General features: G+C 42.1%; 1 protein-coding gene across 1 annotated transcript in view; it reads right to left on the bottom strand.

Annotated features, from left to right (window-relative positions):
* RAP1GAP2 (RAP1 GTPase activating protein 2) overlaps positions 1-25,393 on the bottom strand; it is a 243,408-nt gene that overhangs the window by 26,799 nt on the left and 191,216 nt on the right. Inside the window, exons 4-14 of the mRNA XM_084651088.1 lie at positions 23,912-23,947; positions 21,779-21,823; positions 20,457-20,489; positions 18,063-18,272; positions 14,986-15,089; positions 14,325-14,403; positions 12,788-12,841; positions 8,199-8,282; positions 5,796-5,896; positions 4,341-4,470; positions 3,084-3,239 (exon numbers count right to left, since the gene is read on the bottom strand). Coding sequence (XP_084507214.1) covers positions 3,084-3,239; positions 4,341-4,470; positions 5,796-5,896; positions 8,199-8,282; positions 12,788-12,841; positions 14,325-14,403; positions 14,986-15,089; positions 18,063-18,272; positions 20,457-20,489; positions 21,779-21,823; positions 23,912-23,947 — 1,032 coding nt within the window. The remainder of the gene's footprint in view (positions 1-3,083; positions 3,240-4,340; positions 4,471-5,795; positions 5,897-8,198; positions 8,283-12,787; positions 12,842-14,324; positions 14,404-14,985; positions 15,090-18,062; positions 18,273-20,456; positions 20,490-21,778; positions 21,824-23,911; positions 23,948-25,393) is intronic.

Raw genomic sequence — 25,393 nt, 5'->3', positions numbered from 1 at the left:
GGTTCCATTGTAACCGTACCAGTCATATCACCTTCACAAGCACAAAAGTTTACTCAGGGGCGGCAGGTTTGTAGAAATTTTGGTGGTGCCCAGAACACCCAGAACCCGCCCGCAAACTCCCCACCTAAGGCTCTTGGAGGGAGTTTGGGTGGGGGAGGGGATCTGGGGTTCAGGCAAGTGGGGTACACGAGGGGGTGGGGATGCAGGCTCTGAGAGGGAGTTTGGGTGCAGGAGTGAGAGTGGTCAGGCTCTGGGAGGGAGTTTGGTGGGGGATGGGGTCTGGGGTGCAGGCTCTGGGCTGGGGCAGAGGATTGGGGTACAGGAGGGGTGCAGGATACAGGCTCTGGGAGGGAATTTGGGTACAGAAGGGGTGAGAAGTCGGGCTCTGGGAGGGAGTTTGGGTGGGGGAGGGGGTCTGGAGTGCAGGCTCTGGGAACGAGTTTGGATGCTGGGTGCAGACTCTTGGCAGTGGTGCAGGCTCTGGAAGGGAGTCTGGGGACAAAAGTGCAGGGGAGGGTGGGAGTGCACGAAGGAGTTAGGGGGAGGGGGTGTGGGCTGCAGGAGGGGGTATGGGGTGCAGGCTCTGGGAGGGGGTGCAGGGTGCAGGAGGAAATTTGGGGGCCGAAAGGATGTGTTTGCGGAGGGGGTGTGGGTGCAGGCTCTGGAAATGGATGGGGGTAGGTCCGATGCTTACCTGAGGCACCCCCGCCAGCAGCGGCTCCTAGGCGGGGCAGGCCGGGGGGGGTCTCCTCATGCTGCTATCTCCAGGCACCGCCCCTGCAGCTTCCCATTGGCCGCAGGGGCATTTGGGGCAGGGACAGTGAGCAGGGGCAGCGAGCAGGGGCACAACCCCCCTCACACGGGCTGCAAGGACCTGCCGGCAGCCTCATGGAACAAGCGCGCAGGAAGCCGCTCAGCCCCACTGCACTGCTGGGTGGTGACGGGAGCCCCCAGGCTGTTTTAAATCACTGGGGAGCGGGCCAGGGGAAGCGCGGGGGGAGTGTGTGTGGGGCGGGGGAGGTGGGAAACTTTGCTGGAGCTGGGCCCCTGGGACAGGAATATTCCTGGTATCCAGGCACCACAGGCCCATAGAACTCACTGCCCATGAGTTTACCAAAAGGCTTAAGCAAAGGTTACTCTAGATCACAGCGCTTGCCTTAGAGATATACCCATTCCCAATGCTAATCATTTATTCCTGCATTAAATACATTAATTTTATGGTTAATTGTATGTAGCTTTTAATTAGTTTTCATATGAGTTCTATTTTTGTTCACGGCTTCAAGTAATGTATTTTCAATTTTAAAAACGATACCTTACATTCTCTCTTCATAGTTATCAGAGAAAATATATATACACACACATTTTTATTCTGTGTACATTTGAGCACTGTGTACAGAAGGCTATAAAATGTTCTACTGCAAATTAAAATATTAAATAGCATACTAAGTTAATATCTTCCACTTAGAATTAGTATACTATTAGTGTTAAAACACTTATGTACTAGACATTTTTGTATACATTTAAATATATAATAATGGTTATATATAATATTTTTGTACCTTAACTTGTGAACATAATTTGTTGGGGAAGAGTCAACATGGTTTTTGTGAAGGGAAATCATGCCTTACCAATCTACTAGAATTCTTTGAGGGAGTCAACAAGCATGTAGACAAGGGGGATCCTTGCCATTGCAGACAGTTCTCTGAAAACATCCACTCAATGTGCAGTGGCAGTCAAAAAAGCGACCAGAATGTTGGGAACCATTAAGAAAGGGATAGATAAGAAGACAGAAAATATCATATTGCCTCTATATAAATCCATGATACGCCCACATCTTGCATACTGCATGCAGATGTGGTCACCTGATCGCTAAAAAAAGATGTATTGGAATTGGAAAAGGTTCAGAAAAGGGCAACAAAAATTATTAAGGGTGTGGAATGGCTGCCGTATAAGGAGAGGTTAATAAGACTGGAACTTTTCAGCTTGGAAAAGAGACAACTAAGGGGGAATATGATAGAGGTCTATAAAATCATGACTGGGGTGGAGAAAGTAAATAAGGAATTTACTGTTATTTACTCCTTCTCACATCACAGGAACTAGGGGCTACCAAATGAAATTAATAGGCAGCAGGTTTAAAACAAACCAAAGGAAGTATTTTTTCACACAGTGCACAGTCAACATGTGGAACTCCTTGCCATATGATGTTGCGAAGGTCAAGACTATAACAGGATTCAAAAAAGAACTAGATACATTCATGGAGGATAGGTCCATAAATGGCTATTAGCCAGGATGGGCAGGGATGGTGTCCCAAGCCTCTGTTTGCCAGAAGCTGAGACTAGACGACAGGGGATGGATCACTTGATCTCCTGTTCTCTTCACTCCCTCTGGGGCACCTGGCACTGGCCACTGTTGGTAGACAAGACACTGGGCTAGATGGACCTTTCGTCTGACCCAGTATGGCCATTCTTATGTCAACTATTTATGTGTATACACAGTATAAACACAAATATGAAATATACGTAAACAGCCCACAAAAAGGTAAATAGTTTGTGAACTACTTATTTATTGTCCATAAATCTGAGGCATATGCCAGACTGACATATCTCAAATGAATCATGACTTTATTGCAGCAAGGATTAATTGTTGATTGTCATGGCTGTCTCTTTTCAGGTCGAGGAAAGTAAGCAAGTGCTTAAACTTTAAGCATGTACTTAATTTCCATATGCTTTAAATTAAGTAAGTGCTTTTCCTTAGTATTGACAGTATACAAGATATTTCCTATAGTCAATAAAAGAAGTAGTAGGGGATACTGTATACTCCCATTGACTTCAGTGGGTTTTTGATCGGGCCCATAGCAAGATTCAAAGATTTACATTCATAGTTAGCTTTATGTATTGTGAGTCATCTTAATCACAGTACATAAAATTAAACATTCAACAGTCTTTGCAGCATTGGGGCCCTAATCTATTTATCCAAGTTAAAACTGGTAAGTTTTTAAGGGTGACAACTGCACATCCATTGTCAGATCTCAGGTGGACTCGCAGAACCAAAATTCAGCAGTTTAACTTTCAGAATCCTCTTACCTTGTAGGATTCATTGTCTGTTTCAGGGCTCTCCACTTGCACAACAATGTATGCATGCAGGAAATTTGAAGCAATCATGTCTGGGACAAATGGAGTGTTTTCTTCTTGAAATATAATTGCCACTATATCGTTACCAATGTGTCTCTTTCTCTGGAGCTGAGTGGAAAGCGCAAATGTTCGATAGTTAAAATTAGGCATTCACATGTCTCCTGAAAACAAATATCCACTTTGCATGAGCAATTGCTTAGACCAAAATTTTCAAACTTGGGTGCCCGAAGCTAGACCTAATGACAGAGTGGGTTCTCAGTCACCTGAAGTCTTTAAATCAAGACTGAATATCTTTCTCAGAGGCTATTGCTCAAATAGAAGTTATGGGCTAAATATAGAAATTACTGGGTGAGGTTCTATAGCCTTTATTATGCAGAAGGTCAGACTAGATGTTCATAATCATCCCCTCTGGCCTTAAAATCTATTCATTTAATTCCCTAAATCATATTTAGGCCCCTAAATAAGTAGCCTGATTTGAAACTCAGCCTCCACTGCTCCCAACACCAATGAAAATGAGGCTATTTCAGTGCCTAACTATAGATTTAGGTATCAAACTTTAGGCACCCAAGACTGACAGTTGTGACATCGCTAATTACATTAGGTCAAAAACATGCAGGGATTTGTAGATTAAAATCAACACTTGTTAAATCTCTGTTGCTCAATATTAAAGGAAAATCACTTAGGCCTGATCTACCCACATTGTACCAGTTTAACTATATCAGTTAGGGGGCATGATGGTTTACCAAAATAATTATACTGGTACAACCCCTAATGTGGGCACAGATATACTTGTATAAAGGTGCCTATACCAATATAACTTATTCCCCTTCCTGTTCAGGAATAAGCTATACTGTTATATGGCCCCTTTATAACAGTATAACTTCAGCCACACTAGGGGGTTTGTGCCATTTTAACTAGAACATAGTTAAAGGGGTACAGCTCGGTATGTAGACAAAGCCTTAACTTCCTTAACCATACCAGTCTCAAAGGGCTTGAATTTAGGGACTATAAAACCACACTGTTTAAATTGTTCTAGGTAGCACATACAAACGTAAAAGGTGCCTACTGGAAATGAAAGTACAGTTTTTCATTCATTACAGATACACAATGTCCATTTAATAATTCCAAACTCATCTTCGGTTCTAATATTTAGCTTTTCCTTTCTGTTTAAAAGTTTCTCTCTAAAGCAAGGTTAGCTCTCTCTCTTACCTGTTGTGCATCTCCTTCAGTAAAAGGCAACTTTGTGGAGACATGAAACATAATCTCTCTGTCCCTGAACACAGTGTACACAGACTCGGTGCCAGTCTGACCATGCATTACATCCAGACCCCCTCGAAAACTAGAAATAAAAGAAAATGTTGGAAAGAACTGAATAAATACTAACAGAACATTGACCCAAGGCTATAGCTTGTTAAATTATTTAATGATACAGACAACTATCTCCTGTATGCATATATAATTAGCTAGTTAGTGAGATAGACAACTAACTCATGTATCCACATATAGTTAGTTATTGTTGTTATAAATAATTAGCTGGTATATATTTAGCAAGTATAATTATTAGTAATCTGGAGCTCAGGATATATGTTAGCTTAATTTTCAGTGGTTTGGAGCTCAGAGAAGCATTTGACACCAGATCTTTACCCAAATTATCTGAAATTTTCAAGCCTACAAAACAGCCTTTCTTTGGGTATTTAATCGTTTCCAGCCCTAGTCTCAGGCCAAACCTGGAAGCCCCAAACTGTGTGAAAGCAGAAGGGGAAGACAAATTATCAGAATGTTTCAGAAACTTAAAAGAAAAAAAAGGACAAAGCTAGTAGTAAAAATTAGTGGAAGTTTGGTTGGGTTCAGTCTCCATGGGCTACTCAGTCTTTAGCTTCCTTGCAGAGACAGCCAACAAGGCTGATAATTTATTCCAATTCTGGTAGTGTGATGTGGACATCTACCCGCTAGGAATAGCCATTGAGGCATGATCCTGCAATCTTTATGCATGGAAAACTCCTGTTGAAGGAAACAGGAGTCTATTGGAGAAGGTTTGACCTCTTGAGTAGTCTCAGGGCTGCTCTAATGTGCACCCAGCTACCATTAGACACAAGGGGCCATTATGATAGCAGAGGTGTTCCAACTAGGCCCTCTCCCCCAGACATGCCCTATGACAGGTACTGCGGGCCAGTGGCATGAGACTTGCTATGTCAGATTTATACTATCTGGAGATTCTTCCTTACAAGTGAAGCCAGTTTCACATCCCTTTCGCAATGATGGCGCAGAGCAAAAGGACAGGGATGATCATCTGATACCATGATCAGATATGCTTCGTACAAGTTCTGCAAATTCATTCTAGGTTTGCAACACACTTAAGATAAATACACGAGACCATGCTGGGTGTGTTCTCCATAAGGGGTTAGTTTCATATATGACTGAAATGAAACTAGATGTTTTAAAACAAAGGAAAACAAATTTGCTGCTCTTTTTTTGTTTGCCCTTCTGACCCCTTGAGTAGCTCCCCAGGTTTTGAAAGAATAGCCACAGTTGCATTTGTTTCTGGTTTGTACAACACAGTTCAGCAATGAAGTGACTTCTGTTTCTAAGCTACTGGATGAGTTTACACCTTAAGGGGTCTTTTGTTACATTTATTTAGAAAACAGTTTCCTTTATTTTCCTCACCCTTTGAAATCCTGGAGTGTTATGGTTTCCCCTAGCAAACTCAAGAAGTTCTTGAAAGCAGAGCTCTCTTCATTATTCCCAAACAACTCTTCCTCTAAAGTCTGCAAAATACATCAACAAGTAAAGTAAAAAACTCAGGCTAGTTTTCACTCTAAGGATGCAGGGACCAAACTGAAAGTTTAAAGACACATTAAAACCAGAGATGGATGGTGTAATAAAGGTTGAGACACCAGCACTCCCAGATGTCAGGCCTTTGTTACTCAGGATGGGCCTGATTCTGATATTACTTTCATCAACATAAATCAGGGGTAACTCCACTGCAGTCAATGGAGTAACTCTGGTGTAAACCCAGATCAGAATCAGGCTCAGGGAGCACAATCTCCACCTAGCAAAGTAACTTACATGAGCATACTGTGGTGGGGTATGTAGGCTGTGCCTACTGGACACGGTATGGGGAGAGTTAATACTCTCTCTGAGCAGAGAAGCTGCCACAGGTATCAGCCTTCGGGAGCTGGAAGAAATTACTCTGTTAAGAGGGACAATGAAAGAAATGAATGCATGGGACTCTGAGAACTGGGCTGGTTGTGGGGAGATGTCATAAGGCGATAGCTATACTGCTTATGAGAGCTCTTTTTTGCCTCTATTTCTTTGGGTATTTTTCCTCAGAACTAGAGTTTGTCGGGAAATTTCCAACACAACATTTTTTCCTCAGAAAAACTCAATTCATCAAAACGAAACCTGTTTGCAAGAAAGGATCGGCTCTGACAAATCTCCCAGTTCCAACCAGTTTTTGAAAAAGTTCTCTCTCAAAAAACAAACCTCTTAAATAAAAACTAGCCACGTGGCAATAACAGACAGATACGTGAACGCACAGGTCAGGAAACAATGGAAAAGTCACTTTTCTTTGTTTCTCGCCTATTTGTGGCAGTCAGAAAAATGAATTTGCCCGCACATCGTATTGGCTCAACCAGTCAGCACTATGGACACTGATTCATCTTCCACTTTATAAAGGAATCCCCAAAAAAGCAGGCTTGCCTGTCTTCAGAAATTAACCTGAATCAACTATGCTGCTGTTTTTCTATGCATGCTCTACTTCCACAGCATGGTGAAAGCCACTTGGCTGGAGTCACGTAGTACAGAAGTATCAGGCAGAGGAACAGACCATGGTATGATTAGAAACATCTGACCTGGGGGTGAAGTCTGCTGAAGTTTGGCTGAAGTTTCTAATGGACAATCTAACATTTATACTGCCCCTCATCCTTCAAGTGCAGGAATCACTTTTCCCAGCATTGAAATGCAATCCCCTTTGCAGGGGGGCCATGACAGTTGTTTGTTCCCACACTGAAGTATTAACGCTACACGGGTCAGGAAGTGAGAAGTCCACCGTGTTCGGTTGCAACTGCAGGGGGATTTTAGGAAAGCACAATTCCAAAAGCTACTGTATCACCCTCCTCAAAACCTACCTCTGCTGTGATGCCTTCAAACCTATCTCTGTTGTGATACCCTTCCGGCATTAGCTAGGCAAGCAGCAAGATAAGCCTTTACTTTTTCTGCTAAACTCTTCCTTTTTGTTACCTCACGCTCCCTCCTTCCCATTTGTCTGTTTGTCCACCAGTCACATCCTCTCTGACACCTCAAGCATATGCTCCCTGGTGCAGGAACTAAGGCCAGATCCTCAAAGGTTTAGGTGCTTAACTCCCATTAAAATCAATGGGAGTTAGGTGCCTACATACATTTGAGGATCTGAGCCTTACTTCTTTGTTACTTGTCTATAGAGTGACTACTAGAATGGGGCCCTGATTCTTAATTTGGTCTTCTATATGCTATTGGAACATTGGAGTCTCAATCATCTCCCCTTTGGTATATTTCATAAGAAAGGGACTGTAATTATGATCTTTGCATTAGTTATTCAACACACAATACGATGAAATATAATTCAAATGCCTGTCAGAATAATATCTGCTAAATGAGAAGATTCATCTCGGTCTGTATTGCACATGCTAAGCACCTAGATTAATGGAAGCATTTTCAGTTAACACACATCTCCATAGTCTAAGTGTTCCAACAAAAATAGAACTGTTTGGCTGTCTAAACATACGTCTGACTAAAAAACACATGGCCACTAAAATGCATTTTCAAATTAATTTAGCTTGGGGTTTGATTTACATATTCATTTATTTTTGAACCATATCATTTATGAACGAGCAAGGAAAATGTGCAAGTAATAAGAAACATATTATTCAAATGAAAACAATACAACATAATTACAAGCGTTTAGAGGTGCCGAGCACAGTCAGTCCCCATTGACTTCAGCTAAAGGTTTGGCTGCACAGCATTTAAAAACCACACCCCCTAGCTACTTTCTAGAATATACTTAATGACAATACAACGGGGGTTGCTTACCTGTTTAAACTCTTGATAAATCACACCAAATTTAAATGTGTTATTAACCTCATGCTCATCGTAAGACACTATCATCTGGGATGCCTGGAATAAAACACCATTTGAATTATTTAATTCAGTAATTTGTAGAACCGGAGTCTAAAATGTTGCATAGATAAAAAATGGCATTAAGGAGAAGCACAATTTAGACTGGAATGGTAACGTCCCATTGGCAGGATAAATAAGTCTGCCATGTCTACACACCTCTAAATTCTTATTGGTCATTTAGGTAGCGCCGCTCTTGTTTGTGGCTCAGTACCGGGGAGAGTCAGGGCCAAACAGATTAGAGGTCATTCGAGCTGCGCAAATAATTAATTTTTTGATTGACTGGCTTAAAAAAAATTTAAAACCCAAATGTCTTGGGTAAAACCAGAACAAAATTTTTCGGCAAACCGTTTTGTTTTGGTACGGATCAAATGCTTTTGTTCAGCCGGAAACAAAATGAATCGCTTCATCTGCACGCTTTAATTTTTTTTTCAACAAAACTGAAATAAAATTTGAAAGCATAAAGTCATTGCAAATGGAAAAATCAAAACATTTCATTTTGAAAACAGCAAAACAAAACATTTCTGTATTCTCAGAATTTGCCTGGGCAGTGGTTGATGGAAATAATCCAGTGAATTTGACAGAAATTTGCAAAATGCACCCAGAATCTGCATTTTTTGGCCAAAAAAATTCCAGAGCAGTGGGAAAAACTGAACTGACACTTCCATAGAATGTAAGGGCCCAAATTTTCAACAGCACCCTCAAGTTTTTAGTGACCAGCTTCACATTTGTCCTCAGGCCAGTCCCAGCTGGAGTAAATCCACCTGAATTTCAATACACTACTTACACCAGCAGAAGATTTGGCCCATAAAGTCTGATCATGGAAGGTGCTGAGAAGCCACCTTCTTCCAATGAATCTGGATTTTAACTTCCCAAAAGTTCGGGGCTGTTTGGATGGGAGATTTTGGCGCTCTACTAATGGGTGAATTAGAGGTTCCTCCTAAGTGGCAGCATAAGGAGCACCTTTGGGTTTTTTTAAAGGTTTGCATGTTTTTTTAAATGAATAGCATTAATAGGAGAGCACTCATCAAAGACATTCCTCTTAGTGAACTGTGCAATGGACGTTCTCAACTTCCAAACAAAAACAAAGCAAGAATAAAATAATTTTGACCTTGGTTTACACCAAAAGGTGGTGAAAATGCCTTCTAACATACTCGGTCTCCAACATACAAGATACTTCAAAAATGAAGAATATGCTTTTAACTACCCAGTAAGAGGTTTCTATGGCAGCACAACTGCCTGAGTAGTGACAGGGAAACACAAATGGAATCCAGTTGCAAGATCTCTTCCGAAGAGACATTTTGTTCCGCCCCACGTCCAGAGGCAGGTCCTCAGCAGGTATAAATTGTCACAGCTCCATGGAGCTAGGCTGGCTCAAACCTGTATGGTACAGGCCATTTATTCATATTTTATACCAACTAAACCAGCTCAAATATTCAAAACCTGGACACAGGGCAGCCACACATATATCTGCCTGTTAGCCCCGTCCATGTGCCCCCACAGTAGTACAGTGTGTGTCTTTGTCCCCCTCTAATGGTTGATCCACATAAAAGGAGAAGAGCCGACTTCAGCTAATAGAATTATTCCTTTAGTTTAATCAATAGCGACTCAAACTTTCAGCATTAACAGTCTCCAGTTCATACGCTGACAATGACCCAAGTGAGGTTATAGACATATCTTCCCCCACACGCTTCATTGCCGCTTTTAAAAATGGCATTAATGTGGAGCTCCTGCCTAGAGGCTGAGATTTCCCAAAGACCCAAGAGAGTTAAGTGTCCAAAATCAAATGGGAGTTTAGTGCCTAAACCTCAGCCATGTCAAATGACTGCCATTGCTGTTCTTCACAGTGAAGGAGGGGCATTTCACAGTCACTGGAGAATCACAGCCTGAGTTGAGCCCCTCCAGTTTGTTTCGTGAATGTTCTAACTAATATGGCTGTAAAAGAAGCAACATCCCTTTTTTCTCCCCTGCATGGGGCTTGCAAATACATCGCTCCTTCAAGTCTGCCTCCTACCGAGGAGAGATTTATTGTTACAGGAGAGGCACAGTTCCTGGCAACTATGGTTTGTTTTGTCTCGTTTTATTCTCTTTTTTTTTTAAAAAATGAGATGAAAAATAGGCCGCCTCATTAAAACACACTCTGAAATATAACCTTTGTGCTTCTTCAAGTGTCCTGCAATCATGACTGTGTCACTGAAGCTCAAAAGGGCCAAATTACTAATTGAAAAATTATAGAGAGTGTTGAGAGAGCTCTCAGCAGCACAGAGAATTCTTTTGGGCTAAAGTGGGTGTGAACTTAGAACTCATAAGTGTATCCTGGCTCACACACTATGCTGACAGCTCTGCATGAACCACCCGAATAAGATATTCCACCCCAAAATAGAATGAACTACCTGCCTATGCATTTTTATAATGGTTAAGTAGTTTTAGGGGTCACACCACCTCTCGCGCACAGGCATAAATCTGACTTGAAGCTTGTGACAAGAATTTAATGACTCTCTAAGCGTATATTGTCACTGCAATTTTTTGTGGGCAACCTCATTCTCACCATTAAATGCCAGAATTTAACCCTAAATCAATGTCATCACCAGAGAGGTGCAGATCTATAGGGCTGCAACATCATCATTAGAAAGGGGCAACTCTCAAGGGATTTTGCTTCAAAACAGTTCAAATAAACATTTTCTATAGTTTTAACCCACGTGGGCTCTCAGATACAGAGTTTACCTTTAAGTTTGGTTTCAAACAGACCCAAAAATCTCGAAGTGAGACTCACCAAGTTTCCCACTGATACCATGTGAAACCTACTAGTTCCATATGATTTGGATACAACACCACGAACTGGCCCCAGGTTTGCTCAAATCTGAGCCCAGATTAGCACAAAAGCTTTGTAAAATCCTTAGGGTATGTCTACACTGCAATGTAAACCCAAGGTTTGAACTCAGGCTCAACCCTAACCCCCCTTCTATCTACACACAAATCGTACTAAGCCAGGGCTTGGACCCAAGGTCCCACAATCCCATGGGGGTGGAGTGTCTGAGCCTGAGTCAAGCTGGGACTTAGGGTTCAAGTCCTATTGTTTTGCAGTGTAGACATAGACCCACTGGACTCATGCTCTGCAAGTCTTCCAGAAGTATTCCACAATCCCAGAGGCTGACTTTCTTTGTCCTCTGGACAGTCAAGTTTGCCGACCGTCAAGTTTTCCCACATTGCACCACGAACAAAGGGCTAGAGTGGCCACATTTTGGGAAGGCGCTAGGAAGTCTGGGATCTGGGTGGTTGGACGTCGGTCCTCATAATGCAGTGTAGATGCTGGAGCCCCAGGCTGGGACCTAGGGTTCAACCATTCCTAACCTGGGGTTACGAATGAGTGCAGATGCTTAAGCCCTATGTTAAAAAACCCAGTGTTTGCTAACTTGAGTTCTACTAACTTGGGCTTATATTGCAGTGTAGACATTGCCTTCATGAACTTTTCAAGGGATGTGATCTGAATCTGGCGCTTCTACTGAAACCCCAAACCATGCCAGTTTCATGTAGTCACAGATCCACTAGCCAGCTATTTACATGGCAATAATCATTACCCGTCACAATGACAAACTCTGTACGCTTCTTTTGGTGCACAGTTCAGTGTGTATAGACATTAATGCCAGAGTCATACCAAAAATTATATACCCTCTACAAATGAGATTTTGACACACTGACTCAAAAGTAGCATACAAATTAGAAAATGGGTTTCCCCCCATTAAACATCTTTTTGGTTTGCATGCAAGCAGCCAACAGCCTCCTTTCTGTTCTACGTGCAGCACAGAGGTGGGAATGTAACCCATAAAGAGGCTGTCAAGCCCATCATCTTGAAGAAGGGTTAATATTGTTTTAAGTTAAATTAATCAATTGGCATACGGTGCCCGGGCTCGACTTGCTACGACATTCTACCTATTGTGAGGATTTCCAAATTCATATCCCAACTCATCTAATTAAAAAAATAGTATATTAGGAACTGCATCTGCATGTGGTTCAGCCAGAAACTTCCTTAAAGAGACACAGCTACGAAAAGACCGTGTTCAGTTCTGTGCCCCCTAGAAAAGTACCCGTTGGTGTCAGTGCATACAGACCCCACTCATGTGACAGGCGTATTAAATGTTTGTGACCTTACCCCAGGTTCGGGGACTGAGGCCGGGAAACAAAGTCCAGTGACTTACTAGAATTCCTGAATCACAGTCTCCCCTTACTCCATCAGTCGTTAATAAAACCACAGTCTCCCCTTACTCCATCAGTCGTTAATAAAAATATGCTTGCCTGCACATCTCAAGGGTCCCACCCCAAAAATGTTACTTCCTCGCTTTACTATTAGCTATGCAGCTAACAAGCCAATTGTGTTGCCACATACTTATTTTGCATATGTAAATGAATGCACAAATTAGGCGCATAATGACACAAGCAGTTTTGAAAACCAGCCCCTTCAGATATAGCATCCCTGCGCCAGAGTATTTTATAGTCTTTGTCCTCACCTTGGGGTACAGGACTGGGTTAAACTTCAGTCCGGAGGCATCGTCACAGAAAGCCTACCACAAAGGAAAACAAAATCAGCATGAGGCAGGAGGACAGTGTTTATAAAAGCACTTGGCTTCTTTTTACCGTGTGTGTGTGTAGCGGGGAGGGGAGAAATACAACGCCCGGCAAGAACTCGATTCCTCCAGCATATAGGCAGAATTGCCCTCTCCAATCTGCATAGGAGACCTCACCCCCAGCATTCCACTGAATTGCCACTGAGGGAAGATGTACACAAAGTCAAGGCTGCTAACTTAATATAATGAGCCAAATTCGGCTCTAAATTGCATGCGTTGTCTTCACAGCTCCATCTCTCATTCTAATCCGATCAGCGATGGCATGGTAGTTTCAGAATTTACAGGTGAAGACTATTCATAGGAGTTGACTTCTCACATTAAAGGGTTTGCACAAAACAGACCTAAGTGAATAATGATTCATTGACATTTAAGTGGCACATATATAGCCTTGTGCTCCAAACCGCCTTTACAGCTCTCTTCTCATTTCACAAAGGTGCATGCAGGCGCACATTGGTTCACGGAAATGATCACGGGCCCGTGGCAAAGCAAAATTTGTTATTTGCAGTGGTTTGTATAGCTTAAGTCATCCAATCAGGAAACAGAAAAAAATACCACATGAGAAAGGCAATCAATCACACAGCTCAAATATTAAACTCATGAAGACTGACTGCTGGCAGCAAGCAGTTTGCAAGCCTGAAATTTGTTCACACAGGCATACAAACAAGTTGGTAAAAATCACAATCTGTTCTCAGATAACGTGTGAACAGAATAAAGGGCAAAATTTGCCAAATAAACTGCTTAGCAAAGTTTTTGCTTTGCTGAAGTAGGAGCCAAAATAAAGCTGCATTATCACAACACATTGCTCCCTGCAGAGAAGGATACAGAGACCATAGTGCAGGCAAACTAGAACAGCATTTTGTTTATGACTGAGAGAGAACATGTGTATTTGCTGCCCCTTGTTCTATCAGGCCAACACACAAAATAATAGCAGAAACCTTCATTTTCTTTATGGCTTGACCATTTACATCCCTCTCTCTCCTAATTCCTTCTCTCCTCTCTGGCAGCAGTAGATCATGGCTGTGCTCACATGTAACATACAGTAGTAAGAATAACCAACACCATCCACTCGAATACCACTATTCCACCAAAGGTCTCCAAGATCTTTAAAATCGTTAACATGACTATGACTCACCACGCCTGAGAGGTACACATTATATAATCCCCATTTTACAGATGTGGAAATTGAGACACAAAGCAGGTAAGTGACTTGCCCAAAGTCACGCAGCAAATACACAACAGAAGCAGGAACAGAGCCCTAAAACCTGGATATTGTTCTCTACATTGACTGTCTGAGAACTCTACCTCCTGCACCCAAAATGTTAAAGCAGCACAGTATTTGCATTTGAAAAGCTTTCCATGGTGCACCTAGAGCATCCACGTCTCGTAAAGCAGTTCGCACCAGGCAATATAGACAGTTCACCTTTGCAATCTGTGGGATACTAGGAAACTTGCTAAGTCCTGCCAGGGGGATCCTTTCATGTAATGTTTTCAGTTTGGACCTGAGAAAGGAAAAGAGAAGAACAGAGAACATGAAATAAGTTACGATAATAGACATGCCTCCAGAGCTTCATGCATACTAACTGGGACTGGTAATGTACAGTGAAGCCACAGCAGGAATCTCTTCCAGATGTTTGGAAATGATACCCTGCTGCATTTCCAGTGTGTGGCTAGAATTTCTTTTATTGCCCCTGCAGCTCTGTTATGTTAAAATATTCATATTTTGGTGAGGGACGAAGAAGATAATTCAGACACCGGGTCTCATCAGTTTACAGAACGGATGGTGCTAAATATGATTGATATTATCCAATATCCTCACAGAGATTTTTATGTTCAGTTTCACTGGGCTTGGCTATAGATCAAAGTCTAATGTTCACTCCGAGAGCAATCTCAAGATACAGTATTCCAAATCCAGAGAAAGTAAAATAATACCCCAACCCATTTCATATCCTCATGTGGGACATGTGTTAAATCTAGGAGTAGCAAGTTCATCTACATCCATTAGGGTGAAAAAACAGATAAAGGATATTTAAATAGTGATTTTTTTGTTTAACCTTGGGGGGAGAAGGGAGGGCACTTCATACCTGAGTATAATCCTTAAATATTCAGTACCATCTGCCTCTTCACACTTAATAGAAAGGATCAGATTTCCTAGGCTGCTGGCTGTACAATAAAAATTTAAATGATCCTAAAAATAGAAGAGATGTGTTAATGTGATGTGATAAGGCAGCCTTGTCTACTGGCAACAACCTACATCCCCGCTACCTAGAATGCTTCTTAGACACTGGTCCCTGGGTCAAGAGAAAATTGAGGATGACTCATTACTGTCTTAAGAAATTCTCCAACACCTCACTCACAAACGCTCCATGTCTCGGTCCTTTGGGAACCTGAAAGGGTTTATTTATTTTTCAGCCTGTAGTCTTTATTACTTTGTCCTTCGTTTGTTCACAGGGACCAATATTTTGATTGGCAAAAGTAAATAAGAATTTTTCCCTCAGGATGAGACAACAGAATAGAATTATAGAAATATAGGGTTGGAAGGGACCTCAAGAGGTCATCTAATCCATCCCCCTGAGCTGAGGCAGGACCAAATACACCTAGGCCATCCCAGACAGGTGTTTGTCTATTCTGTTCTTCAAAACCTCCAGTAATGAGGCTTCAAGGGAAGTTGTGGAATCCGATTCCGGTACTTAATTATCCTGATAGTTAGAAAGTTCCTAATGTCTAACCTAAATCTCTGTGGTTGCAGATTAAGTCAATTACTTCTTGTCCTGCCTTCAGCATGCCTGAGAGGAATTCTTTAAGCTCAGTACCAATGTGGACACAAGAACAAATGGATATAAACTGGTCATTGGGAAGTTTAGACTTGAAATTAGACAAAGGTTTCTAACCATCAGAAGAGTGAAGTTTTGGAATAGCCTTCCAAGGGAAGCAGTGGGGGCAAAAGACCTATCTGGCTTTAAGATTAGACTCGATAAGTTTATGGAGGAGATGGTATGATGGGATAACATGATTTTGGCAATTAATTGATCTTTAAATATTCATGGTAAATAGGCCCAATGGCCTATGATGGGATGTTAGCTGGGGTGGGATCTGAATTACTACAGAGAATTCTTTCCTGGGTATCTGGCTGGTGAATCTTGCCCATATGCTCAGGGTTTAGCTGATCGCCATATTTGGGGTCGGGAAGGAATTTTCCTCCAGGGCAGACTGGAGGAGGCCCTGGAGGTTTTTCGCCTTCCTCTGTAGCATGGGGCACAGGTCACTTGGTGGAGGATTCTCTGCTCCTTGAAGTCTTTAAATCATGATTTGAGGACTTCAATAGCTCAGACATAGGTGAGAGATTTTTCGCAGGAGTGGGTGGGTGAGATTCTGTGGCCTGCGTTGTGCAAGAGGTCAGACTAGATGATCATAATGGTCCCTTCTGACCTTAATATCTATGAATCTAAGGAACTCTGACTCTGAGCCAGTCAATGGAAGGGTCAAAGGTGAACCAAATAATAATTTATCTCACGTTTGAGCTTGTGAATGTCTGAACACATGGGCCAGATCCAGATAGCATCCAGCCCCACCAAAAAAATTGGGGAAGCTTAGATCTCAGCCCGAATGCTTGTGACTTAGACACATCACTAATTTTTTTAACTCAATATCATGAAGAGATGCTTGATGACAATACTGTAAAAAGCAACTGTATGAATATCAGGGACCAGTAATAAGTCTCACTAATGCCTAAAGAGTATCAGGAGTACTGAATAGTATACTGGATTTCCAACCCTTCATTATCCCTATTCAAAACCACTCCTAAAATCTCACTGTTTTCACATTGTCCACAAGAAGGGAATTACTAGATTAAAATGGAGAAGGGGTCTGTAATAACTTAAGGGAAGTGACATGTAGATTTGGTTTGTGAAATGGATTTTCTCTCCCATCAAAAATTCTTAGATTTGGAAAAAAAATCCAAAATTGGGACAAAAAGCCAAGATTTTGAAATTTTTTTTGCAAAATTAAATTCTGAAAAAATTGTCACATGGAGTGACTCAAACAATTCCATTTGAAATGGTTTGTTAGGAATTTGACCATTTTTTAACATATACAATAAAGTACCTTTTGAAATGAAAAGGCACAAAACAAAAAAAAATCAAAATGTTCTGTTCCAAAACCATTGAAACATGATGTTCTAACATTTTCAAAACAGGTTTTCCACATTCTTTTTTCAAACCAAATTTTGTCGAAATCTATATAACGGAGCAAAAAGTTTTGGTGGAGTGGAAACGGCTTTTTCCGATGGAAAACGGTTTCCAAGTTTAGCGACAGAGGTCTCACGCTTTAGAACACTGATCCAGGCTGGGTGACTGGGGCCAGAAAAGTCTTGAGACCCTTCCCAGCACTTGTGCGAATAGCACCTTTACTGAAATGATGGGATTCAAACTCACAACCCCGGTCCTTTGTTATGTGTGTGGGAGAAGGCACACAATTCTAAGTTAACCCGCTCCTCGGTTTCCCATGGTCCATCCTGTTTTCTCTCTGCCTGACTCTGCTGGATAAACTTTTCAGAAGAGGGGCTGTCTTCATTTATATATCTCATACAGCACTGTCAGCTCTTAACAGAGAAATCAGCCCAATGGCAAAATGACAGAGAGAGCTGAACAAAGGGGCAACCACGTAAACGGGGAGGGAGTCCAGCAGTGAAACGGCTAGAGTTTTGCAGCCCTGTTGTCAGGGGAAGTGCCCTTTCATGTCCTCACCCAAATGGCTACATCTAGATAAACACTAGTTACTAGAGATGGCTGAAAAATTAAATGAGGTTTTCCCTCAAAAATTGTGCAAGGGGATTCATTGTAATTTAAAATGTTGATGAAAATAAATCAACATTTTTGACTGGCCCAACTAATTCTCCTCTTTGAAGAAAATTTGTTGGTTATACACATAACACTAATGTCTCCAGGTAGGTCAGCAGCATCAAAGATCACAACTAGGATCTGTGGATCTTAATGTGTGAGCCTCTATTGCCTGAGCTAAAAGACCTTCCTCTCTTAGCTAACCTGACAGCAGGCTCATCAATCTCTAATTTGCCTAGCCACCATTAGAGGGGGACAGAGTGCCACATTAAACAGATAGCTTACAACAGACTGAGAAACGTAGATGCGTATTGACCACTGACCTTCCCTAGAAAGTGTTTTCTGTATGCCCGGGCTTCACCTTTGCACTCTAATTTATACCCATACGTGCTAGGGCTAAGGTTTTCCTCTTCCTCTTCAGAGATGCTGCTATCCGACGAGGTGGGCGTGCTGAGATTTTCTGGATCTTCAATCCAGTATCCTCCGAACTGGGGCAGAATGATCATGGGATAAGGGCTTCCTTTCTCTAAAATCTGTAAAGAATTCCGATACAGTGCAGTGAGGATACAATACAGTGCAACAGGGACTGGATTAGCTGGGGCAAAGCACACTGAAGTCAGTGGGAGTGTTTCCCATTGGCTTCAATAGGCTTTGGATCAAGCCTTTAGAGTCTCCCATCACCATTAAGGAGAAACAGAGGAGTCAAGAGCTCTGTATTGCCAACCCCAAACATTTAAAAATCATGAGTCAAGCCCCCAAATTAATGAGATTGGCTTAAAAATAATGATTTTTTTTTTAAAGAATACATTTGCGGTTCTTTTTACTGGCCTTCTGAGCCTTTAAGGGTGCACTTGAGTCACATTTTCAAGCTTTTCTGTGCAACTATAAAGGCTAGAAAACATCATACTCTTTTTTTCCTCTAGAATCTCAGCTTTCATTTAATCAAGTGTCTCCAGGATTTGAGGCTTTAAGAAACACACCAAACATCACGAGATTCATAACAACATTGAGAGACAATGAGATTTTCATGCTGACCACGAAAACTGGGAAACAATCGTTTGTGTTCCAACCTCTTGCAGGTAAGTTCATTAGCAACTAACCAACACGGGTAGGGCCAAATCCTGTGGTTTTTATTCACTGCTTGCTCTCTCTTAACTCAGGAAGAACTCTCGTTGACTTTAATGTGAGTTTTCCTGAGTAACAACAGACCAAGGGTGCATTTACCTCTGCAGTAGAAGTTGGACTCATTCTCAGCTGTCATGGGTCCTTAATGCTTATCAACCATCTCATTGCTTAAAAGATGGGAGAGGAGGGTGGTCCAGGGTGTGCTAGCCACTAGCCAGGTACAAATCAAATAGCCAGCCACGTGCTTGTCAAATCAGCATTATCAATACTTCCTAGTCTTGCAGGACTCAATAATCGACAATCCTGAGATTGTACTTTTCTCACTGCCACTGATCAATAGCAGTACCACCATAGGGTCTGGGAGAGTAGCCAGATTGCAAGTGAAACGTTCCAGCGTAATAGCACCAAGTTAACAGTATTGCCTTTGTTTCATTATTAAGGTTATTTTGGGGGTGGAGGAAAGCATAAAACACTCATAAGCAAGAGTGGTTCTCCAACCAGAGCATGATCATGCCTTTAAAGTCAGTTACACTCTCTTCAGTGATAGTGCAGGATCAGGTCCTAAATGAATCCCTTTATAACAACTTATGTTTATCTGATGCCTTTCACCCAGGCTGATCCCAAAGCACTTTACTAACCGATCGGGCAAACTATTTTCTGAAATGCAGCCCCCATCTGGTGTGGACTGAGGTAAGTAACAAATGCAGTGACAAACAGCGCAGGAACAATGACTTACGTTTATATAGTGTCTTTCGTCCCAAAGGATCCAAAAGTGTGTTACAGGCTGAATATCAGCATATAGAATCAATTCACACACCACTGAATTGCAGCCACCTCTGGGTAGCGACGTAGCAGCAGTCGTTCAGCAGTGTGCGGCAACGGAGTGCAACAGTTCAAGACAGACAACGCACAGGTGTGAGCTGCCTTGTGTGTTCATGCAGGGGAACAAAGGGGTGTAAGGCCCCCTTGTTCCCTGGTGCAAACAAACTCATATCACTGTTACTCCCCATCTTGGGATGATGGGCAGGGAGTGGGCACTCCCTCCCTCCCCCCACATACAATATGTTGGCTAGCACAGCTGAGCCAGTGTGAAAGAGGGAGCAATCTGCACCCGTAGTCTGCAGTACTCCCCCAGCCCCCAGGAAACGGGGAAATAAAACACTAGAGAGACCTCTCCAGAGGAAGAATTCAGCCCAGGTACACGTTGCCCCTTGCTCAGGTCTGGTGATAACTCCACAATCTGACAAATATCACAGCGACCTGGAAAGGCTGGGGGAATTTAGGTACATGAAATATAATTCCCCACAATGCAACTGAGCCAGGACAGGACACTGTGCTTGTTATTTATTCTCCTCGCTTATGACAATGTGCTGTGGCCTCTAGGCTCATGTACAAAAACAATTATAAAAATCACATAGCTCAACCGTAGAGACAGCCACCATTATTCTAGAGAACAAATGGCATTTTAATAAGCAACATGGCCATGATCTTGGTTTCACAGCTCATCCATAAGACAGGAAAGAATCCCTACAAATAACTTTTATTAACATTTTGAAAAAGGCAGCCATCCAAACATGCTTTAAAGCACCTACCTCATCAATGCTGGGGTATGGGATGTAATCTTCCTGTAAAAGATCAAAACACCACAGAAATGATTGCTTGTTCTCCATTAGGTATTTATTACATCCTTACCACTTTCCATTTAATGCAAACATTTTTAACCTGCCCTATTGTACAGAAAGTAAAAGTATGTTTTAATGTTCCCAGTGCCGTGCACTTTGTAAACAAAAAATTATCTTCACACCACCCCTGTGTGATAGGAAATTGACAGATGGGGAAACTAAGCCACGGAGCATTCTTGCCCCTGGTCAAACAGAAAGGGCCAGCTGATACGATCTGTCTGCCAGTGAAGAATTCAACTAGTGGAGGGGCAATCAGTAGTGTAAACTCAGGTGGGAGGAGGGATGGTCCAATGGTTATGACTCAGGAGACCCCAGCTCAATTTCCTGCTCTGCCACAGACCTCCTGTGTGACACTGGGCAAGTCACTTTGTCTCTCTGTGGTTCAGTTCCCCATATCCAATATGTAGGTACTTCCTCCCTCACAGGGGGTAACAATCTAGAGGTGCTCAGATACGTCAGTAATAAGGGTCATATAAACACCTGAGAGAGTGAGCAAGTGGAGTAGGCTCTGGTGTCAGCCATAATCCCGCATCCCAATGCAGGGGATACGGCGGGGTACAGCCCCTAGACTGTTCTAACTGACGCTAGGGCCAGGTCAGTGCAGAATCAAGGAGCTATAACTTGCTCCCCAAAGGGCCCCCCAGACACAGGGGAGAACTGAAGGCCCAGTGAAGGGCTTAGAGATAAATATTTCTTCATATCCTATTGCCAATACCCTGAGCTTTGTAAGTTTGTTTGAGATGGGCAAGCTGTGCAATTCCTACAAATAAGAGCTGAGTAGAAAGGCAACCAGACCAGCTGTTTACCACAGGGACTGAACTACTGAATTGGGCTTAAAACCAGCCCTGCATTAATGGAAAGATGGGGTAGGTGACTTTTCCATTCCTCCTGTGATTCTTTGTTTCAAAATACCTCAGTGCATAAGGACATAATGGAACCATTTCCCCATTCAGTTACCAACATAAGGTTCTCAACAATGTGATTAAAAGACAAACCATTTTAAACAGCTCACTGCAGAAAGACAAACAGGTCTGAGACCTAACGCTAGATTAGGGGCCTGCATGCACATCTACTTTATCTTTGCAATTAGTCCCATGTCTTTAGATAACATTTAAATCCTTTCATTTTTTTAGTCAGTGGCTTTACCAACATTCCCTGAAATCCCTAGTTCTAGAGATAGAAAATTATTTTGAGAGTTCTGCACAATAAGCAACATCCATTCCAACACCAACCTTATTTTTCTGGCTTCCAATTCTCTGGTCTTCAGATTTTGGTGCCTGTTTTAAATGAATAATAATAAGTTAAATAATTAAGATGTTTGCTATGGTATGGAAGAAAAAAAAAACAATGATATTTCATAGCAGTGAAATCTCTCTTAAATGACCACTCTGAGGGCTTTTCTACACTTTGAATACTACAGCAGCATTCCATCCTGTCGGTGTAAGTAGTCCATCCCATCGGTGCAGGTTAGCCACCTCCCCGAGAAGCAATGGCTTAGTCGACAGAAGAATTCTTCCATTGACCTAATGCTGTCTACCCTGGGGGTTAGGTCGGCTTAACGATGTCACCCAGGAATGTGGATTTTTCACACCCCTAGGCAATGTCGCTAAATCAACCTAAATTTTCTAGTGTAGACCAGCCCTCAGTGACCAGCCAGGTTATCCTAGGCTCCCCACCATGTTTTTTTCCTTGCCCTGCTAATACGTGTGAAAATTATAAACGGCCTTGTCCACACAGGGATTTTACCATGTTAGTTTCCACGTGCCAGCTGACATCTTGTAACAACTAGAGTGGAGTGAAATTTGTTGGCAAAAAACATAGATTCAGTGACACCACAATGTTTTATGAATTCATGTCAGTTTTGCCACACCATTTTGGTCAAAAAACACCGAAAATAAATTCTGGGGGAAAAAATCAAAACATTTTGCGCCAACATTTTGTAAACAAAATGCGGCATTTTTTAAATAAAATTCAAGGAATTTTGAAACAAAAAGTCACTTTGAACTGAAAAATGGAAACACTCCAAAAGTAGTTAAGAATGCTTGAAATCCAACTGAAACTTTTCATTTTGGGTCAAACAAAGTTTCCTTTGACCAAAACCAACTTATATTGTTACTTTTCAATTCACTGAATTTTATTTTAAAAAAATGTTAGTTTGGGTTCAAACCAAAACTTTCCCCGCCCCCAGTTTTTTTTAGAATGGCCAGCGATCCCTCAAATCCATTATTTGCACAGTCTACCAAACACATACCGTCTAGGGCTACGTCTCCACACTACGAGCTAAGGGTGTGGTTCCCTGGCTCCTGCACATATTCTCAAGCCAGTGTGAGCACAAATAGCAGGGTAGCCAGGGCACTACAGGTAGTGACAGCAGAGGGGAGTACAAACCATGTGAGCACAAACTCACCTGACACCAGCGGTGTGTGCATGGCTCAGCTGCGCTTCTGCTGCCAAGACTTGTGCTACTATGGCTTCACTGCTATTTATGTTTCTCCCTAGCTCGGTGAAAGCTAGCAGGAGCATGTGTACACAAGCCGGGAATCACACCCTTAGTTCATAGCGTAGCCGTGGCCTACAAGGCAAATTAGGAAAATGTCATGCCAAGTGCGGTAAAATGGATCAAGTCACTTTGTTTACTTTGCATTATACAGCCAACCACAGATTGCTGCTGTTAAATGCGACCTAAACACCAAGACACTGCACAACACAACGCCAAGTGCTATGGCCCCAATTCATCCAGGCACTTTACATTTGATCACCAGGGAGTCTACTCATATACTTGAAGCCATGTATGTGTTTTAAAGGACCTCAGTTTTACTGAATCAGGGCAGTGTTGCCCAGCAGTGTCCCAGCAAAACATATTCCTTATGTTGTCTGACTGCTCAAACTGTGAGGCGACAGGCATATTGATTCTAAATCTTATGCACCTGAAAATAATTGGCTTACATTTCAGGTCATGTGTGTTGGTGTGTGCTGAAACGCTAGAAAGACTAAAAGCTGGGGAGGTGCTTTCAAAGAATCTTCCAGCAACAACGTGGGTTGATCACAAAAGGACTAAGATCTACTGCTGTTCACCAAGACCCTTCTGGGAAGTTATACAATTTCATCTGATTTTTTATATTCAGATTTAGTACCCAAGCATCCTCTCTGATCAGTTTAGACTGGGACAATATTATTTTTAATGACACAGTGCTGTGGACTATATTTGTGTATTGTAAGATCACCCTGCCACGTTAAAGTCACATACTGCTTTGGGAACTTGCTACCCGCACAGTATCTGTTTATTGTCATTCTGTACAGTTTTCCTAAGGAGAAATAATGCGTCAATGGGGGGTGCTGTGTACCACATCTGTCATGCTACTCACCTGCATTTTTTCCAGCATTTCAAAGAACTCTGCAGACTGAAAAACAAACAAAAGATAAATCACTTGCCTGTCTGGAATAGAAATGAGGTCAACTTGCGCAATTCAGATCTGTTTATGGATTTCAAATATCCCTCCAACTTTCAATCTGGGGTTCTGGTTCTGACCCATCTCCAGGTTCACCAGGGCCAAAGAGGAGAAAAGTGATTCACTGAGGTTTTTATAAAGAGAAATTAATTTACATCAGAGATTAATGTTAGATCTTTTCTTTTACAAGTGTGACAATAAAAAAATTAATATGCTCGTAAAAATTAAGTAACTGGAGTAAATGGCTACTGTTAGTGATGGTAAGCGATGAAATCTTCATATCTACATAGTAATATCAATGATAGTTTGCACTCTGTAATGCCTACAATCTGAGGATCTCAAGGCATTTTATAGGACCACAGAATGATAGAAATGTCTGGCTGGAAGGGACCTCAAGAAGTCATCAAGTCCAGTGGTCTGTACTGAGGCAGGGCCATGTAAACCAAGTTTGCCAACATCGATAATTAAATTTTACAACAGACCTGGAAGGCAGTATTTTCATCATAGAAAACTAGAGCAAAGAGAGTTGAAGTGACTTGCCCAAAGTCACCCAGTAAGTCAGTAGCAGAGCCAGGGGTTAAACCTCCGAAGTTCTGACTCCCAGCCCTGTGCTTTAGTCAAAATTAAAACAACATTCCCCCTCTTGCAACATTAGCACCAGTGGTTTTATATCCTCTATGGATGGTGGCCGCTGGACAGAAATATGGTCAATTTTTAGCAGCATCATTACTGTGCTTCATACTGTCTCATAAAGTAACCAGAGAGCAATATAATTGCGCACACACACACACTTAAGCAGATCTGACTTTCCATCTGGTAATGGATCAGTGGTTCACACACCCCCTTGTCAGAGGACAGGCCAAAGCGACACATAACTTAGCAGGTAATTAGGTCTCTGTACAGTGTACAAAGAGCTGCCGTAGGGTGAAAGGGGAGATTTTTCTCCCTCAGGTTCAGTCTCACGCACTCACCTTTCTGATGGGATTCTGTGTGAACCTCTTGAATAAAGTAGGTCTCTTCCTCCCTCCCCCTGCTCAGCATAAGCTATTCCCATAACCCACAGAACTAATCAGCTGATTGCTTGGGAGAAAGATTTGATAAAACAGCTGTTATCCAGCCGAGATACATGCTGTGATGATTTCACAGCATCAGCACTTGCCATACATTTGCATTGCATTCTGTCTAGAAACACTCAACCTGGTATTTTAATCTTCTTCAGTGGAAACAGGAACTATGTTGGATTACAACTTCACGTACTAGGGCATAGAGACCCAATTCGGCTAGTTAACACTCACTCCCTGAGCAGAGACTCAACCGCTGGTATGAACCGTCATGGCTAAAATGGCCAAGGAGCCCAGCTATGAGACCCCCAGTCAACATGAATGACTGTATCCCAAG

This window comes from Lepidochelys olivacea (assembly GCF_965140295.1).
Source record: "Lepidochelys olivacea isolate rLepOli2 genome assembly, chromosome: 17".
Lineage (NCBI taxonomy): Eukaryota > Metazoa > Chordata > Testudines > Cheloniidae > Lepidochelys > Lepidochelys olivacea.
The sequence above is the reverse complement of the archived record's forward strand: the minus strand, read 5'-3'. Positions and strand labels throughout refer to the sequence as shown.